At 38.2% G+C, this 15,758-nt stretch overlaps 2 protein-coding genes across 10 annotated transcripts in view; one reads left to right on the top strand and one right to left on the bottom strand.

Moving 5' to 3' along the window:
* LOC142101950 (uncharacterized) overlaps positions 1-15,758 on the bottom strand; it is a 389,962-nt gene that overhangs the window by 76,240 nt on the left and 297,964 nt on the right. The window lies entirely within an intron of this gene.
* SYNGAP1 (synaptic Ras GTPase activating protein 1) overlaps positions 1-15,758 on the top strand; it is a 158,411-nt gene that overhangs the window by 21,886 nt on the left and 120,767 nt on the right. For 8 of the 9 annotated variants that reach the window (XR_012679165.1, XM_075186410.1, XM_075186400.1 and 5 more), the window contains exon 2: positions 9,248-9,369. Coding sequence is in view for 8 of the 9 variants with exons in the window: in XM_075186410.1 (XP_075042511.1) it covers positions 9,248-9,369 (122 nt within the window). In the remaining variant the exon portion in view is untranslated. Of the gene's footprint in view, positions 1-874; positions 905-9,247; positions 9,370-15,758 lie in introns of those variants that run through there. The other variant, XM_075186407.1, reaches the window with a different exon arrangement.

Raw genomic sequence — 15,758 nt, 5'->3', positions numbered from 1 at the left:
TTCTCTGCTTTATGCAGCCCTGCAAGCTTCACCCGTAGTTTCAGCTTTTATTAAATAAATAAGTCGGGTTCAAAGGGGCATATGTGGGTGTTTTGGGTAAGTGGGTAACACTCTAGGGGAGCTTTGCGGTCAGTGCGGGGTGTGAGTGGTATGTGGGGTCTATTCAAAGGGCAAGCCGTGTCTCTTTCTTTTGTTAAGTGTACTGTCTCATCTTATTACTGAGATAAAGGGTATTGTCCGGCCTTTCTGAAGGTCAGAGGTCCACACGTGCTGCCCGTGAAGTGTATCAGTTTGTGGGATAGTTGTTATCGTATCATGATCTAGCAGGTTTGTGTGAGACTATTTGTGCTGTGTACTGTGCAGATTGTAAACCAGTGTTATGGTGTGCCATGTATTGTGTCAGAAGTCACTATATCACCCACTGGGTACATTTGTGGCACTGTCAGGGCTACCAAGGTGCAGCGTGTACCTGCCCCCCAGCAGGTACCAGGGGGAGGGGGCTCCTCCTAAATGCTCCATGTGTATTTGTGTTTATTTCACCCTTGGGTGTTACATGGGGACCCTTACAAACTCTTACTATGGGGCCCACGGATGTCAGCCCCTGATAATTGTCACGCCTTGTGTGTGTGTGTTTGTGTGACTGTGTTATGTACCGTGCATGTTTGTGTCACTACATTACACACTATGTATGTGTGTGCTGCAGGAAGCAGGAGGCCCATACATGGCAGTGTGTGTGTGTGTCATTGTGTGTCTGTGTGTGGTTGGTTGTGTCAGTGCTGCCGGTTGCTAGGTAACTGTCGCTGCTTTAATTCCTATATTTAGGGGTTTTCAGAATAAGGTTGAAGTTTTTATCACACGACGGTCTCTTACAATGCAGAATGAGCGCTCTCTCGGGGTGACAAGGGTGAGACACCCCTGTATGTCTCCTTACATCCTGCTGTCTCTCTCACCCCTAGTATGTCTTCAGAAACCGTGCTGTCTTTCTATTAACTCTGGGTTTGTTGATCTCCAGCCCTCTCTTCTGTTATATTTTAACCCCCTGTTCTCCTCCTCTGTCTTCTTTACCCCCCTACGTTTCTCTAACACCCCCTCTCCTCCAGCAGCTTTCTCCCCCACACCCAGCCCTCTTCTTTCCCTATTATAATGTATCTTCCTTCTCTCTCTTTACCCCCCTCTTACCTCCCCATCTTCCCACTCTCTCTCTCCCTCCTTCCCTGCAGCCGTCTCTTCCCGCTGCCTTATCCTCATCCTGTCTCTCTTCTTATATACACACGTACATATATGTATATATGTACTTACACATAGGAACTCAGGCTGACCAGTGCTTGTCTTCCCCTCTTCTTTCTGTAAGATCCATCCAGGATATATATATTTATTTACAGTCTCTATGTGTCTATTCCTACTATTTAAATTCTGACCATTTTCTTCTATACATATAGCATCTATCTATCTATCTATCTATCTATCTATCTATCTATCTATCTATCTATCTATCTATTTATCTATCTATTTTATATCATCTATCTATCTGTCTATCTATCTATCTATCTATCTATCTATTTCATATCTATCTATCTATCTTTCTATTTCATATCTATCTATCTTTCTATCTATCTATCTATCTATATTTCTATCTATTTCATATCTATCTATTTATCTATCTATCTATCTATCTATCTATCTATCTATCTATTTTATATCTATCTATCAATCTATTTCATATCTATCTAGCTATCTATCTATATCTATTTCATATCTATCTATCTATCTATCTATCTATCTTTCTATTTCATATCTAGCTATCTATCTATCTATTTCATATATCTATCTATCTATCTATCTATCTATTTCATATCTATCTATCTATCTATCTATCTATCTATCTATCTATCTATCTATCTATATATCTATCTTTCTATCTATTTCATATCTATCTATCTATCTCTGTGGGTATGACAGAAAAAAAGTGTGTATGTATCTATCTATATATGAGAACATATGTGTCCATGATCGTGTATTGTAGAGTCACATATAATAATAAATGCTTTCTTATACAATATTAATGCTGTTCTGTTTTATAATAAAGTCATATTTATATTAATATGCTTTAGTGTGGATGGAAAATTGCATCATCTGTTTGGTTGTGGCCTGTGGTCAGTGTTCCTACATTCTCCCCACTTCTAGTCTATGTATCCACTGTTATGCTGACCTGTGCGCTATTGATTAATTTGTAGCCTTTACATATCCCTTATTATTGGCCGGGGTCATTCTGTATTTTTGGTTACTGACCAATATGTGGCAGGGGTTATTCTGTATTGCAGGTTATTCGGTAAATGTGGCCGGGGTTATTCTGAACATCCCATTATCAACCTTTTTGTGCCCAGAGTCATTCTATATTCCTGGTTTTACCAATATGTGCCCATAGTCATTCTATATTCCTGGTTATTGACCAACATGTAGCTCAGGGTCATTCTATATTCCTGGTTATTGACCAACATGTAGCTCAGAGTCATTCTATATTCCTGGTTTTACCAATATGTGCTCAGGGTCATTTATATTCCTGGTTATTGACCAAGTGAGGCCAGAGTCATTCTGTACTTTCTCCCATTATTGAACAACTTTGCCCGTGGTCAATCTATATTCCTGGTTATTGACAAACATGCTCCTCAGGATCATTCTATATTCCTAGTTATAGAGTAATACAGTGACTGTGGTCATTGGTCAATGGCTGTGGTCATTGTGTATTCCTAGTTATAGAGCAGGACGTGGCTGTGGTCATTGTGTATTCCTAGTTATGGTACTTTTATTGATTCAGACGTGATGCCTATTTTGGGGACGGGGCTAATGACACAATTCTTTGATCCCCACCCCCACACACCCACCTGCACCCCGGACCTCCCGGGAATCATCTTGCCCATGTTGGCAAGTATGGTTATAGGTGACAGCAGGTGACTGTTGTAAGATTTCTCCAATGACTGGTTCATGTTTCGTGTCTCTTTCTTCCGTTGTCTTGCTTGGTTCCGTCCGTATCGCACCACCAGTAGCCGTAGAGAAACGCCAGTCACAGATGACCACTTTATTATTGGCGGTTGTTAATGCCGCTGTCCTGCAATAGCTACACCCACTATCCCACCAGAAGTTACAATTGTTATATCACTACTGAATGTATCATGTGTCCCTTGCACCTCTTAGATTGTAAACTCATATGAACAGCACCATCCTTACCCTCTATATCATGTAAGTTGTTTGAGTCAAAATTCCCTCAATGTACAGCGCTATGTCATATGTCAGCACTTTATAAATAAAGAATCATATTATTTATTATATAATATAATTATTATTATATGTCAGGTATAGTTCTGTGTGAACATTGACAAGTAATGGCCACATTATCTTTTACCATGTTACTTGCATTTTATACAACTTTTGAAGTTTTAAAATGATTGAAATTATTTGAAACCACTCATTCAATTGCATGTTAACTATATATTGATCTTTAGTCACTCTAAGGACATGGAGCAATACTGTATTTCATGCATCGGCCCTTTGAAACATTCACAATACTTTATCATCCTCTCTGGATCCTGATTAATAAAAAGCAAAACTTATAGTTGAAGTAATTGAATAAGCAAGAACGTCTCCCAAGTTCATTGGAATATGCTTCAAATCAGGAGTGCGTATCTCTTGTCTTGTAAGGATCATATTTGCACCACTGAGCAATGAATGGGAAAGTTCTCCCAAACTCAGCTGTTTATAACTTAACCCTACTATGATTAAAGAACTACCTGTCTTTAAATACAGAGGAAGTAGATGTATAGGCTCAGGATTTGGGGAGCAAAGATGTTTTTTGTGTGATTATTTTATTTTATGTTTAGTAAAGTTAAAATATCTGTATATATATGTGATTAAATACAATTTACCATTCAGATGTACATAGTTAATGTTTGCCAATATACTGACCATTACGGGGTAATTATAATTATGACCCCATAATTATGACATGAAAAACTGGGATACCCATGTGACCATCAAGAATACACTTCACTCTGCTTGCCAAATATAGTAATATAATATTTGAAACCTTTACCCATTTACTATTAAAATATATAAAATATTCTATTGCTATAACCAAATGTTTGGGTACATGGTCATGGTTTCTTTAATGGCCAGGAGAATTATCAATGTTGAACATTTTTGACTAGATACCTATTGTATTCATTATTCAGACTTGGTTACACACGAAGGTGAAATGTCTGGGGCTTGAGAAAGCTGTGGCCAATCAGAGCACTAGAATGTTAACAGCAGAACAGAGTATTTATACACAGTCAAATTCTGTGTGTTCATTTGAAAAGCAAGTTTGAAGGGGAAGTGACTAAACAAAAATGTAGCCAATCCGAGCATCTACATAACAAAGCACAGACAGTTGTATCAGATGCACCTCAATGAATAAAGTTCATACCTCCAACATACTATTGCATACTATAGTGTAGAATCAATCCACCCACAAGTATCTGATTCTTCAGCACGTCTGTGCATGTACCAGAACTATTTGTCTACTTGTAATGGTCATGGAAAGCTAGAGTAATGGTTACACAGGAGGTGTGAAAACACAATAATATTTGGAGGGTTTGGACATTGGTCAGAAGGAAGGGTTTGTGGAAATTGTGCAGGAATACGTTTTGGTAGATATTGCTTTAGCAGGATGAAGATTTGATGGAGATTACTTGATTAGGATGAAGATTTGGTGCTGTTTGAGCAGGATGAAGATTTGATGGAGGTTATTTGATTAGGATGAAGATTTAGTGGTGATTACTTAGTCAGAATTAAGGTTTTGGTGGTGATTGCTTGAGCAGGATGAAGGTATTGTGGTGAAACTTTGTTTTAATATGAATGTTTGTGAAGGATGAAGGTTGAATGATAAAATATTTGAACAGGATGAAAATATGATGTGGTTTTGCAAGAGTCAACTTATAGGAATGTTGGCATACTGATGATGAAAGTTTAGACAAAGGAAATATAGAAAGATAAGGAAAAATGATCCTTTCATAATATAAGTATGGAAAGGAATTATAGAAAAGGTGTAAACAAGGTAAAGGTATAATCCTGAAGAAGGTGGGATCATAAGGTTTGGAGTAGGATTAAAGTAGGTAATGAAGTGTTGAGTAGAATAATTTTATGATTATGAAGATGTGAGCATGCTGGAGGCAGGCTGATTTGATTTAGGATAAGCTATAAACACAATGGTATGAGCAGAATAAGACTACGATGAAGGTGAGAGCATAGGATGAGGGTTTAACAATGACGATGTGAGAAGAAGGAAGACATTGTAATTAGAATGTGATGTAAATGATGCTGTGATGATGTAACTTTAAGCAGGATACTTGTGAATATTGAAGGTGGGTGTGGAATGAAGGAATCATGGACAACCTTTGAGAATGTAGGAAAGGTTTGAGATGTAGTGTGGGTAAGATGTAGATTTAATGGTGATTTGACCACGATGATGGTGATGGGTAAGATGTAGATATAATGCTGATTTGACCACGATGATGGTGATGGGTAGGATGTAGATATAATGCTGATTTGACCACGATGATGGTGATGGGTAAGATGTAGATATAATGCTGATTTGACCGTGATCATAGTGATGGGTAAGGTGCAGATATAATGCTGATTTGACCACGATGAAGGTGATGGGTAAGATGTAGACATAATGCTGATTTGACCACGATGATGGTGATGGGTAAGATGTAGATATAATGCTGATTTGACCACGATGAAGGTGATGGGTAAGATGTAGATATAATGCTGATTTGACCACGATGAAGGTGATGGGTAAGATGTAGATATAATGCTGATTTGACCACGATGAAGGTGATGGGTAAGATGTAGATATAATGCTGATTTGACCACGATGATGATGATGGGTAAGATGTAGATATAATGCTAATTTGATGATGATGATGGGTAGGATGTAGATATAATGGTGATTTGACCACTATGATGATGATGAGTAAGATGTAGATATAATGGTGATTTGACCACGATGATGGTGATGGGTAAGATGTAGATATAATGGGGATTTGACTACGATGATGGTGATGGGTAAGATGTAGATATAATGGTGATTTGAGCACTATGATGATGATGGGTAAGATGAAAATATAATGGGGATTTGACCACGATGATGATAATGGGTAAGATGTAGATTTAATGGTGATTTGACCACGATGATGGTGATGGGTAAGATGTAGATATAATGCTGATTTGACCGTGATCATAGTGATGGGTAAGATGTAGATATAATGCTGATTTGACCACGATGAAGGTGATGGGTAAGATGTAGATATAATGCTGATTTGACCACGATGATGGTGATGGGTAAGATGTAGATATAATGCTGATTTGACCACGATGAAGGTGATGGGTAAGATGTAGATATAATGCTGATTTGACCACGATGAAGGTGATGGGTAAGATGTAGATATAATGCTGATTTGACCACGATGAAGGTGATGGGTAAGATGTAGATATAATGCTGATTTGACCACGATGAAGATGATGGGTAAGATGTAGATATAATGCTGATTTGACCACGATGATGATGATGGGTAAGATGTAGATATAATGCTAATTTGATGATGATGATGGGTAGGATGTAGATATAATGGTGATTTGACCACTATGATGATGATGGGTAAGATGTAGATATAATGGTGATTTGACCACGATGATGATGATGATGGGTAAGATGTAGATATAATGGTGATTTGACCACGATGATGATGATGGGTAAGATGTAGATATAATGGTGATTTGTCCACGATGATGGTGATTGGTAAGATGTAGATATAATGGTGATTTGACCACGATGATGGTGATGGGTAAGATGTAGATATAATGGTGATTTGACCACGATGATGGTGATGGGTAAGATGTAGATATAATGGTGATTTGACCACTATGATGATGATGGGTAAGATGAAAATATAATGGGGATTTGACCACGATGATGATAATGGGTAAGATGTAGATATAATGGTGGTTTGACCACGATGATGATGATGATGGGTAAGATGTAGATATAATGGTGATTTGACCACGATGATGATGATGGGTAAGATGTAGATATAATGGTGATTTGTCCACAATGATGGTGATTGGTAAGATGTAGATATAATGGTGATTTGACCACGATGATGGTGATGGGTAAGATGTAGATATAATGGTGATTTGACCACGATGATGATGATGGGTAAGATGTAGATATAATGGTGATTTGTCCACAATGATGGTGATTGGTAAGATGTAGATATAATGGTGATTTGACCACGATGATGATGATGGGTAAGATGTAGATATAATGGTGATTTGACCACGATGATGATGATGGGTAAGATGTAGATATAATGGTGATTTGACCACGATGATGATGATGATGGATAAGATGTAGATATAATGGTGATTTGACCACAATGATGATGATGGGTAAGATGTATATATAATGGTGATTTGACCATGATGATGGTGATGGGTAAGATGTATATATAATGGTGATTTGACCACGATGATGGTGATTGGTAAGATGTAGATATAATGCTACTTTGACCACGATGATGGTGATGGGTAAGATGTAGATATAATGCTGATTTGATATCGATGATGGTGATGGGTAAGATGTAGATATAATGGTGATTTGATATCGATGATGGTGATGGGTAAGATGTAGATATAATGGTGATTTGATATCGATGATGGTGATGGGTAAGATGTAGATATAATGCTGATTTGATATCGATGATGGTGATGGGTAAGATGTAGATATAATGCTACTTTGACCACGATGAAGGTGATGGGTAAGATGTAGATATAATGGTGATTTGACCACGATGATGGTGATGGGTAAGATGTAGATATAATGCTACTTTGACCACGATGATGGTGATGGGTAAGATGTAGATATAATGCTACTTTGACCACGATGATGGTGATGGGTAAGATGTAGATATAATGCTACTTTGACCACGATGATGGTGATGGGTAAGATGTAGATATAATGCTGATTTGATATCGATGATGGTGATTGGTAAGATGTAGATATAATGCTACTTTGACCACGATGATGGTGATGGGTAAGATGTAGATATAATGCTACTTTGACCACGATGATGGTGATGGGTAAGATGTAGATATAATGCTACTTTGACCACGATGATGGTGATGGGTAAGATGTAGATATAATGCTGATTTGATATCGATGATGGTGATTGGTAAGATGTAGATATAATGGTGATTTGACCACGATGATGGTGATGGGTAAGATGTAGATATAATGCTACTTTGACCACGATGATGATGATGGGTAGGATGTAGATATAATAGTGATTTGACCATGATGATGGTGAAGGGTAAGATATAGATATAATGGTGATTTGACCATGATGATGGTGAAGGGTAAGATGTAGATATAATGGTGATTTGATATCGATGATGGTGATGGGTAAGATGTAGATATAATGGTGATTTGATATCGATGATGGTGATGGGTAAGATGTAGATATAATCTTGACTTGAGAATGATCATGGTAATCGGTCAGCTGTAGATATAATGGTGGATTGAGTGTGATGAATGTTTGAGCAGACTAAAATTATGATACAAAGTTTAGAAGGCAGACACACAGCATTGACCACCATTCGCAAAATCAAAACTTTAGAAAGTGACAGCCAGTTAAAAACACTAAAATGAGGGTGTTAAGATTAGTATAATATTCCCAGTCAGCATGCCTTTTTATAGTCCACATTTCCTCATGGCTTAGATAATAGAAAAACTAAATTGGAAAACTAGATCAGAAAAGAGGAAACGGGTGCAAACAGCCATCAATGCATAAAAACAATATTGAGTTGTAAAAACTTGCATAACAGCAATCTACACCTTAGTCTACAAATACATAACGTCTACAATTTCATTTATATGTTTCTGATAGACCTCATATCTCTGGTATTGTAACCCGTAGGATAATCTTAGTACCAGAGTAGAAATGTGAGGATTTGTTTAGTTCATGTAACTAAATATGTAGACCAGACCTCATATGAAGATTATTATTATAATGTTGATGGCTTGTTTATAGTTTGTAGAGATGAAACATGGTTTAATAGTAATAGCTTTTCATGTGGTGATCAACAAATATTGGGTTCCATTGATCTATAGAACTAAATAGGACAATATGTTTTTTTTTTAAATCTACCCTAGATGTTCGAGGACCTCCCATGCATCGGATGCCCTATGTCACCTCTCCGTATGACCGTCCAGCTTGGAATCCACGATACTGTGTTATCTCTGGAAACCAACTTCTTATGCTCGATGAGGAGGAGGTAAGACCTTCCAACAGTGCCCTGAAACGCCCTCAAAATCAAGGGGCCTGAGTCATTAAGGCAAAAAAAGGAGTAAATTTGATCCTGGACAAACCATGTTACTATGCAAGGGGTGCAAATTAGTGTATTATTTTGCATGTCAGAAAAATATTGACTGCTTTTTCATCTAGCAGACACATTCTTGATAGCTTTATTTTTACACTGAAATTTAAAGTTCATCTAGGACATGCCCTACCCCAACTATAAATCCATCCCCACATTTTAAATTTACCTCCCCCTTCAATGCAATATAGTTTTGCCAAGGTGCAAATTTGCTCCTTTTTTTACTTTGCTCTCCTTAATGGCTCAGGTTCAAGGTCTCTGCACTGATGGTGAAAATCTGCACAACTGTACACTGTTCTGGTCATGTTATCTACCTCATGTAACAACAAAACACTTTGTACCAAAACAGCTCTAAAACATTTCTGACATTTAAACAGCGTGTTTGACCTTACGTTTTCCAGAATGAAACAAAAGAGCATAAATAATTGTCTTTATTATTACTATTATTATTGTTATTAATATTATTTATGTGCAATTTGTACAGTTAATTAAACAACTTCTCAGTCCCACACCAGTTCATGGCAAGAACGGGAACTGGTTTATTCAATGCCACGGCAATATGATGTTTACCCAGCCGTCGGCATTGCAGTATACGGTCTATAAAACTCACACATAATACAGTACACATGTTTATCTCTAATATATGTCATTTATTTTTATTCTCACATTTAAGGAATAAAATTGCCCATTTAAAGATAGCGTTGAAAGCAACTGGGTTTGAGTATTGTCTGTGGTTATTCTTTTGTCTCCGCACAAGTGTAGATGATTAGAATAATTTTTGAGGGTAGATGTACTAAAATTTCTGAAAGTGGAAAAGTGCTTGTGCTCATAGATAGCAAGCAAATATTCTCTGTACAACACTGCATAATACTGTGGCGCTATATAACTAAATTATATCATACTTGCCTACTTTTGTCAAGTTGTATCCGGGAGAGGGGCATGCCTAGAGGGCGAGAAAGAGCGGGGCGTGACCAAACGCGTCATTTTGCCCCCTTCCCCCACAAATATGCAGTTTTGTTGCGGGGCCAAAATGACGCGATTCACAGCGGATCGCGTCATTTTAGCCCCGCAGTTGCAGGATGCGGGAGACTTGCCAGCTCTCCCGGGAGTCCGTGAGACCGACCCGAATTTCGGGAGTCTCCCGGACATTCTGGGAGAGTTGGCAAGTATGAATTATATGTCTCGGGTATGAGAATTTTTTTTTTTAATTAAACACACACACAGAAGCATAAAATATGTCAAATGACGAATCGGTGCAACCGCAAACAGCCAGTCACAAGCAGTTCCCAATCATCCACTAATTGCACCTGCTCCTGACCATCCTCAAATAATACGTTTTTTTTCAAGTGTATATGCGTCTTTTTTCTGGTTTGTGTCTATTCGCATTCCCCCGAAACACATCCTTATTGTGCTTGGCTTACGTTAAAGCCCCTCCATCCCATTTCTCCAGGCGCAGGTTGCCATAAGTGTCAGAAACACGCATGGGCCCATATACCTTTCATGCAAAATATGGTAATCAAACTGGCGTACAGCCCACTTATCCCTTACATGAGATCCGGGTCAGTCACAGTGTGACCATGTTAGTATTGTTGTCAGTCCTGGATAGATGTGGATGTCCGGGCACCTGGACAAATATATAAATACATAATTCAGTGTTAACCTGACACAGCAGCTCTGTTAAAATGTGCAGTTTTATCTCTACTTATTCTATGATAGACAGTATATAACTAGCAGTGTTTTATTGGGATATGATATAAAGCTGAGTCTGAAGCCACTTGTGTCTGCAAAGCTGTCAGTCACTCTCTGCCTGCTTTAGTCGAGAAGCACCTACCTGCTAACAGGGCCACTTGCTGAAGACGGGTGAAAGCGATCATCATGGACTTGTTTGTGCATACACTCCAGTTATTTCATATGTAATATCCGTCTTTGTAATACAAAGCCTTTGATATACATATATTAATGTCAGATAGAGGTTCTCAGACACCGGTCTTCACATTGCAGAGTCCCTGTGAGTCCTCAGCCAATGTGATGGAAAGAAGAGATTTTTCATTGTTGTAAGTGAGGCCCAGCTTACCAGCAGTTGTCCTCAACAAATTGCCTATCCTTAAATTGCTGTCTCGTAATACTGAGCTATTACCCGTGTAAGCTCTTTCTGTAATTGCTTTTACTCAACATAACTCCTGTTAATGGCTATTTCTCAAAATCACCCTTCCTGATAATTTCTACCATTGGTGGCCTCGCTTTTCAATTGAGCCTTCTAGCTGGTCGTACCACAGAGTTTCCTGCCCGTAACCTAATCTATTGGTCTGTTCCAGACAATTCATCAGATCTGTATCTATGCTGCCAGTTTATTTGTGCTAATATATTTGCTCAGAAAGGGCTGTTTCATTTGTGACGTTCCTGGTGCCATAGATATGGAAATACAGATTTGGGTTCCAGTGAAATTCAGAAGATACATGAAGTTGCATCTACAGCATGGGGTAGATTTTACTAAGTAAAAATGGAGAATATTCAAGAATATGTCTATGCAAATGAAATATTACAGTGTATGATAACCCCCTTAGCCTTGACTTGCAGAATGGAAGAGATCTGATATCAGGGACCCCGCCATTCAGGAAATACTCATCTTTGTAATGGCTAAAGCTATTCCGTCCGCTGAAAGGAGAGTCATGAATTCTACATCTGATTGGTTGACTACAGCAGCCAACCGTTTAGTGCTCTTGACACAAGATTAGTCCCCAATCTATGAGAAGCACTGAAATTCAAAATTCTGCTGCCTAATTGTATCACGACCTCTAAACCCATGTTCTCTAGCAGTAGGGATACTGTGAGGGACCAGTTGTCCTAGGTATTATAAGACCCAGAGGCGTTTCCTCATGCTGGAAGCCCTGGTGATGATGTCACAATCTTTCTATTGAACCCAGAAGAGAGTTCAGCGGTACTGTGTTTAATTAGAAATCATTGTGCCTTTGGAATTAGGAGCCATCAGGCATCCTAAACATCACCTGATCCCTTCCTTTATGTGAATCAGGATTTAGGTTCACAGAAGTTCTTGATCTCAGTCAATGACCGGGATAAAAATATATAACTCAGCAGCTGCTACCTGACGTAGGATTTATGTGACTTGTGAGACGGCCATCGCTTTAAAGGTCAAACACTTACATTGTAAGAGATAATAAAAGCAGAGTTCCTTGTTGCATAATATGTGCTGTCTAAAGCTGGGTACACACTACAGAATTTTCCACCAACTTTTTATGCTGATCGATTTTACATTCCATCGATGGTACGATCGCTCGGTCCATGGACTGCATACACACTAGCCTTGTTTTATACGATAAAGGGAAGAGCGGACGTCCCTTTAGCGACTTTTACAGCCATGTTGTCGTGAGCAATGATTGCAATTTTGCAATGATCGGTGGGAAGTTTATACACACTACACAACAGAAATGAGATTGGAACGAAAATATTTAACGGTACGACCAACCAAATGAGGCGACAATTGTCCATTGGGGCAGACTTTCGACCATCGTGTCACTACACACACTGACCTGACCTTTGAACGAGAGGTCGTATATCGGCTGGTTGAGCCGATTATTGGACAAAAATCCTGTAGTGTGTACCCAGCTTTAGTAAGCTGCTCGCTTTCTCTGATCATATGTTCCTAACTCTAACCGATGAGGGTAACAGCAGAGCCACACTAAGGCATTCCCGACTTCCCAAAAACATCACTCCTTTCACCTCCCACCTCATATTGGACAGACTCCCAATATTCATTTTTATACCTCTATGACACATATTCTAGAGATAGACCGTGGTCTAGAAGCTGGTTTGACTTTTACCCTGTGTGTGGCCTGCTCAGTTCCTGACACTCTATTCTGGTTTCATCCCTTGGTACCCTACATCCTTCTCTGTGCAAGTTGTATCATTGGTACCCAAGTTGTATCATTGTACTAATATTACATTAGTATGATATAGTATAATAGAGTACAGTGTGTTTCACCAGATTCCGACTTGCGTTGCCTTATTGAACTGATACAAGCAAATGTTCTGTTGATGTGTATAGGTTACAGTACGTTTGTATTACTTACTTCAATTGATTATATTAGTCTTTTTTAACACTTTCCTATCATTTATTATCCAAAATACATTTACTAGTTAACCTCTTGTTCCTCCAAATAGCATCTCACCGTGCTTCTGGCTTGGATAACCTCTCCCCTTATGTCTGTATAGTGTTCCATAAAACATCTGCCTTGAATGGTTTTCCACCTTCAGGTAACTTTATTGGCGTGTACACTTCCTCATTTAGTCAACGCATTTCTCTTTTTCTAGTTTCCGTGTGTGATTTTTTTTTTTTACTCTGCTTTATATCAGGACAGATGAAGGTTAGAAAGATAAAGCAACACACTTAGTAAAAACTGCATAAAGGCGTAAATAAGACAATAATTTAAAGTCATGTAAAGGTGGGAAATCCGCTTAATGTTCTATATAACCTTGTTAGATATCTGCACTACTCAACAAAGCTCTCTCTAGGGGGTAAATGTATCAAGCTGAGAGTTTTCCGGCGGGTTTGAAAAACCAATCAGATTCTAGCTATTATTTATTTAGTACATTCTACAAAATGAAAGCTAGAATCTGATTGGTTGCTATAGGCAACATCTCCACTTTTCAAACCCGCCGGAAAACTCTCAGCTTGATACATTTACCCCTAGGTCTTGGTGTATCGCTCTACATAAATCATTTCTATAGTCTGTCTTTTATGAATACATATCTCACCAGGGATCTCTTTTTCCTCTATATAATTCAAATATGTATTTTGTAATCCACTGTTTAATCTTTTCTACTAATTAGAAAATAAAAGAAATGCAAATATAGTCTAATTCATCCAGTGAATGAACATTACCAGTGATCATTTTCAATTTTGATGCATTAAAATTCAATTTAATATACTATCTATGTAAGTTGATCTGTTGCCTTAGTTTTATTAATGTAAGTCACATTATTTATTCACTCAACTTGTGTGTTCATTTTCTGTACCTCTCCTGTTTTCGAACTATTGCTTCCATCTTTAAACCAAAAGTTTATTTTAAAAGTAGACATAGTGACGACGATGGTCTCAAAATTATAATAGAAATTACACATCCTTATGATTTTTAACTTTTCTACTGACCCTACCTCCTCCTACTGATCTATAACACATCACCTCTCTATAACCACTCCTACTGATCTATAAGATCTCTATAACCACTCCTACTGACCTATACTCCTCCTACTGATCTATAAGATCTCTATAACCACTCCTACTGACCTTTACTCCTCCTACTGATCTATAACATCTCTATAACCACTCCTACTAACCTTTACTCCTCCTACTGATCTATAACATCTCTATAACCACTCTTACTGACCTTTACTCCTCCCACTGATCTATAACATCTCTATAACCACTCTTACTGACCTTTACTCCTTCCACTGATCTATAACATCTCTATAACCACTCCTACTAACCTTTACTCCTCTTACCAATCTGTAACATCTCTATAACCACTCCTACTGACCTTTACTCCTCCTACTGATCTATAACACATCTCTATAACCACTCCTACTGACCTTTACTCCTCCTACTGATCTTTAACACATCTCTATAACCACTCCTACTGACCTTTACTCCTCCCACTGATCTATAACATCTCTATAACCACTCCTACTAACCTTTACTCCTCTTACCAATCTGTAACATCTCTATAACCACTCCTACTGACCTTTACTCCTCCTACTGATCTATAACATCTCTATAACCACTCCTACTGACATTTACTCCTCCCACTGATCTATAACATCTCTATAACCACTCCTACTGACCTTTACTCCTCCTACTGATCTATAACATCTCTATAACCACTCCTACTGACCTTTACTCCTCCCACTGATCTATAACATCTCTATAACCACTCCTACTGACCTTTACTCCTCCTACTGATCTATCACATCTCTATAACCACTCCTACTGACCTTTACTCCTCCCACTGATCTATAACATCTCTATAACCACTCCTACTGACCTTTACTCCTCCTACTGATCTATAACATCTCTATAACCACTCCTACTGACCTTTACTCATCCTACTGATCTATAACATCTCTATAACCACTCCTACTGACCTTTACTCCTCCTACTGATCTATAACACATCTCTATAACCACTCCTACTGACCTTTACTCCTCCTACTGATCTATAAGATCTCTATAACCACTCCTACTGACCTTTACTCCTCCTACTGATCTATAAG

Source organism: Mixophyes fleayi, chromosome 9 (genome assembly GCF_038048845.1).
Source record: "Mixophyes fleayi isolate aMixFle1 chromosome 9, aMixFle1.hap1, whole genome shotgun sequence".
In the NCBI taxonomy this organism is placed as follows: domain Eukaryota; kingdom Metazoa; phylum Chordata; class Amphibia; order Anura; family Limnodynastidae; genus Mixophyes; species Mixophyes fleayi.
Note: the sequence above shows the minus strand (reverse complement) of the source record. Positions and strands in the feature narration are given on the sequence as shown.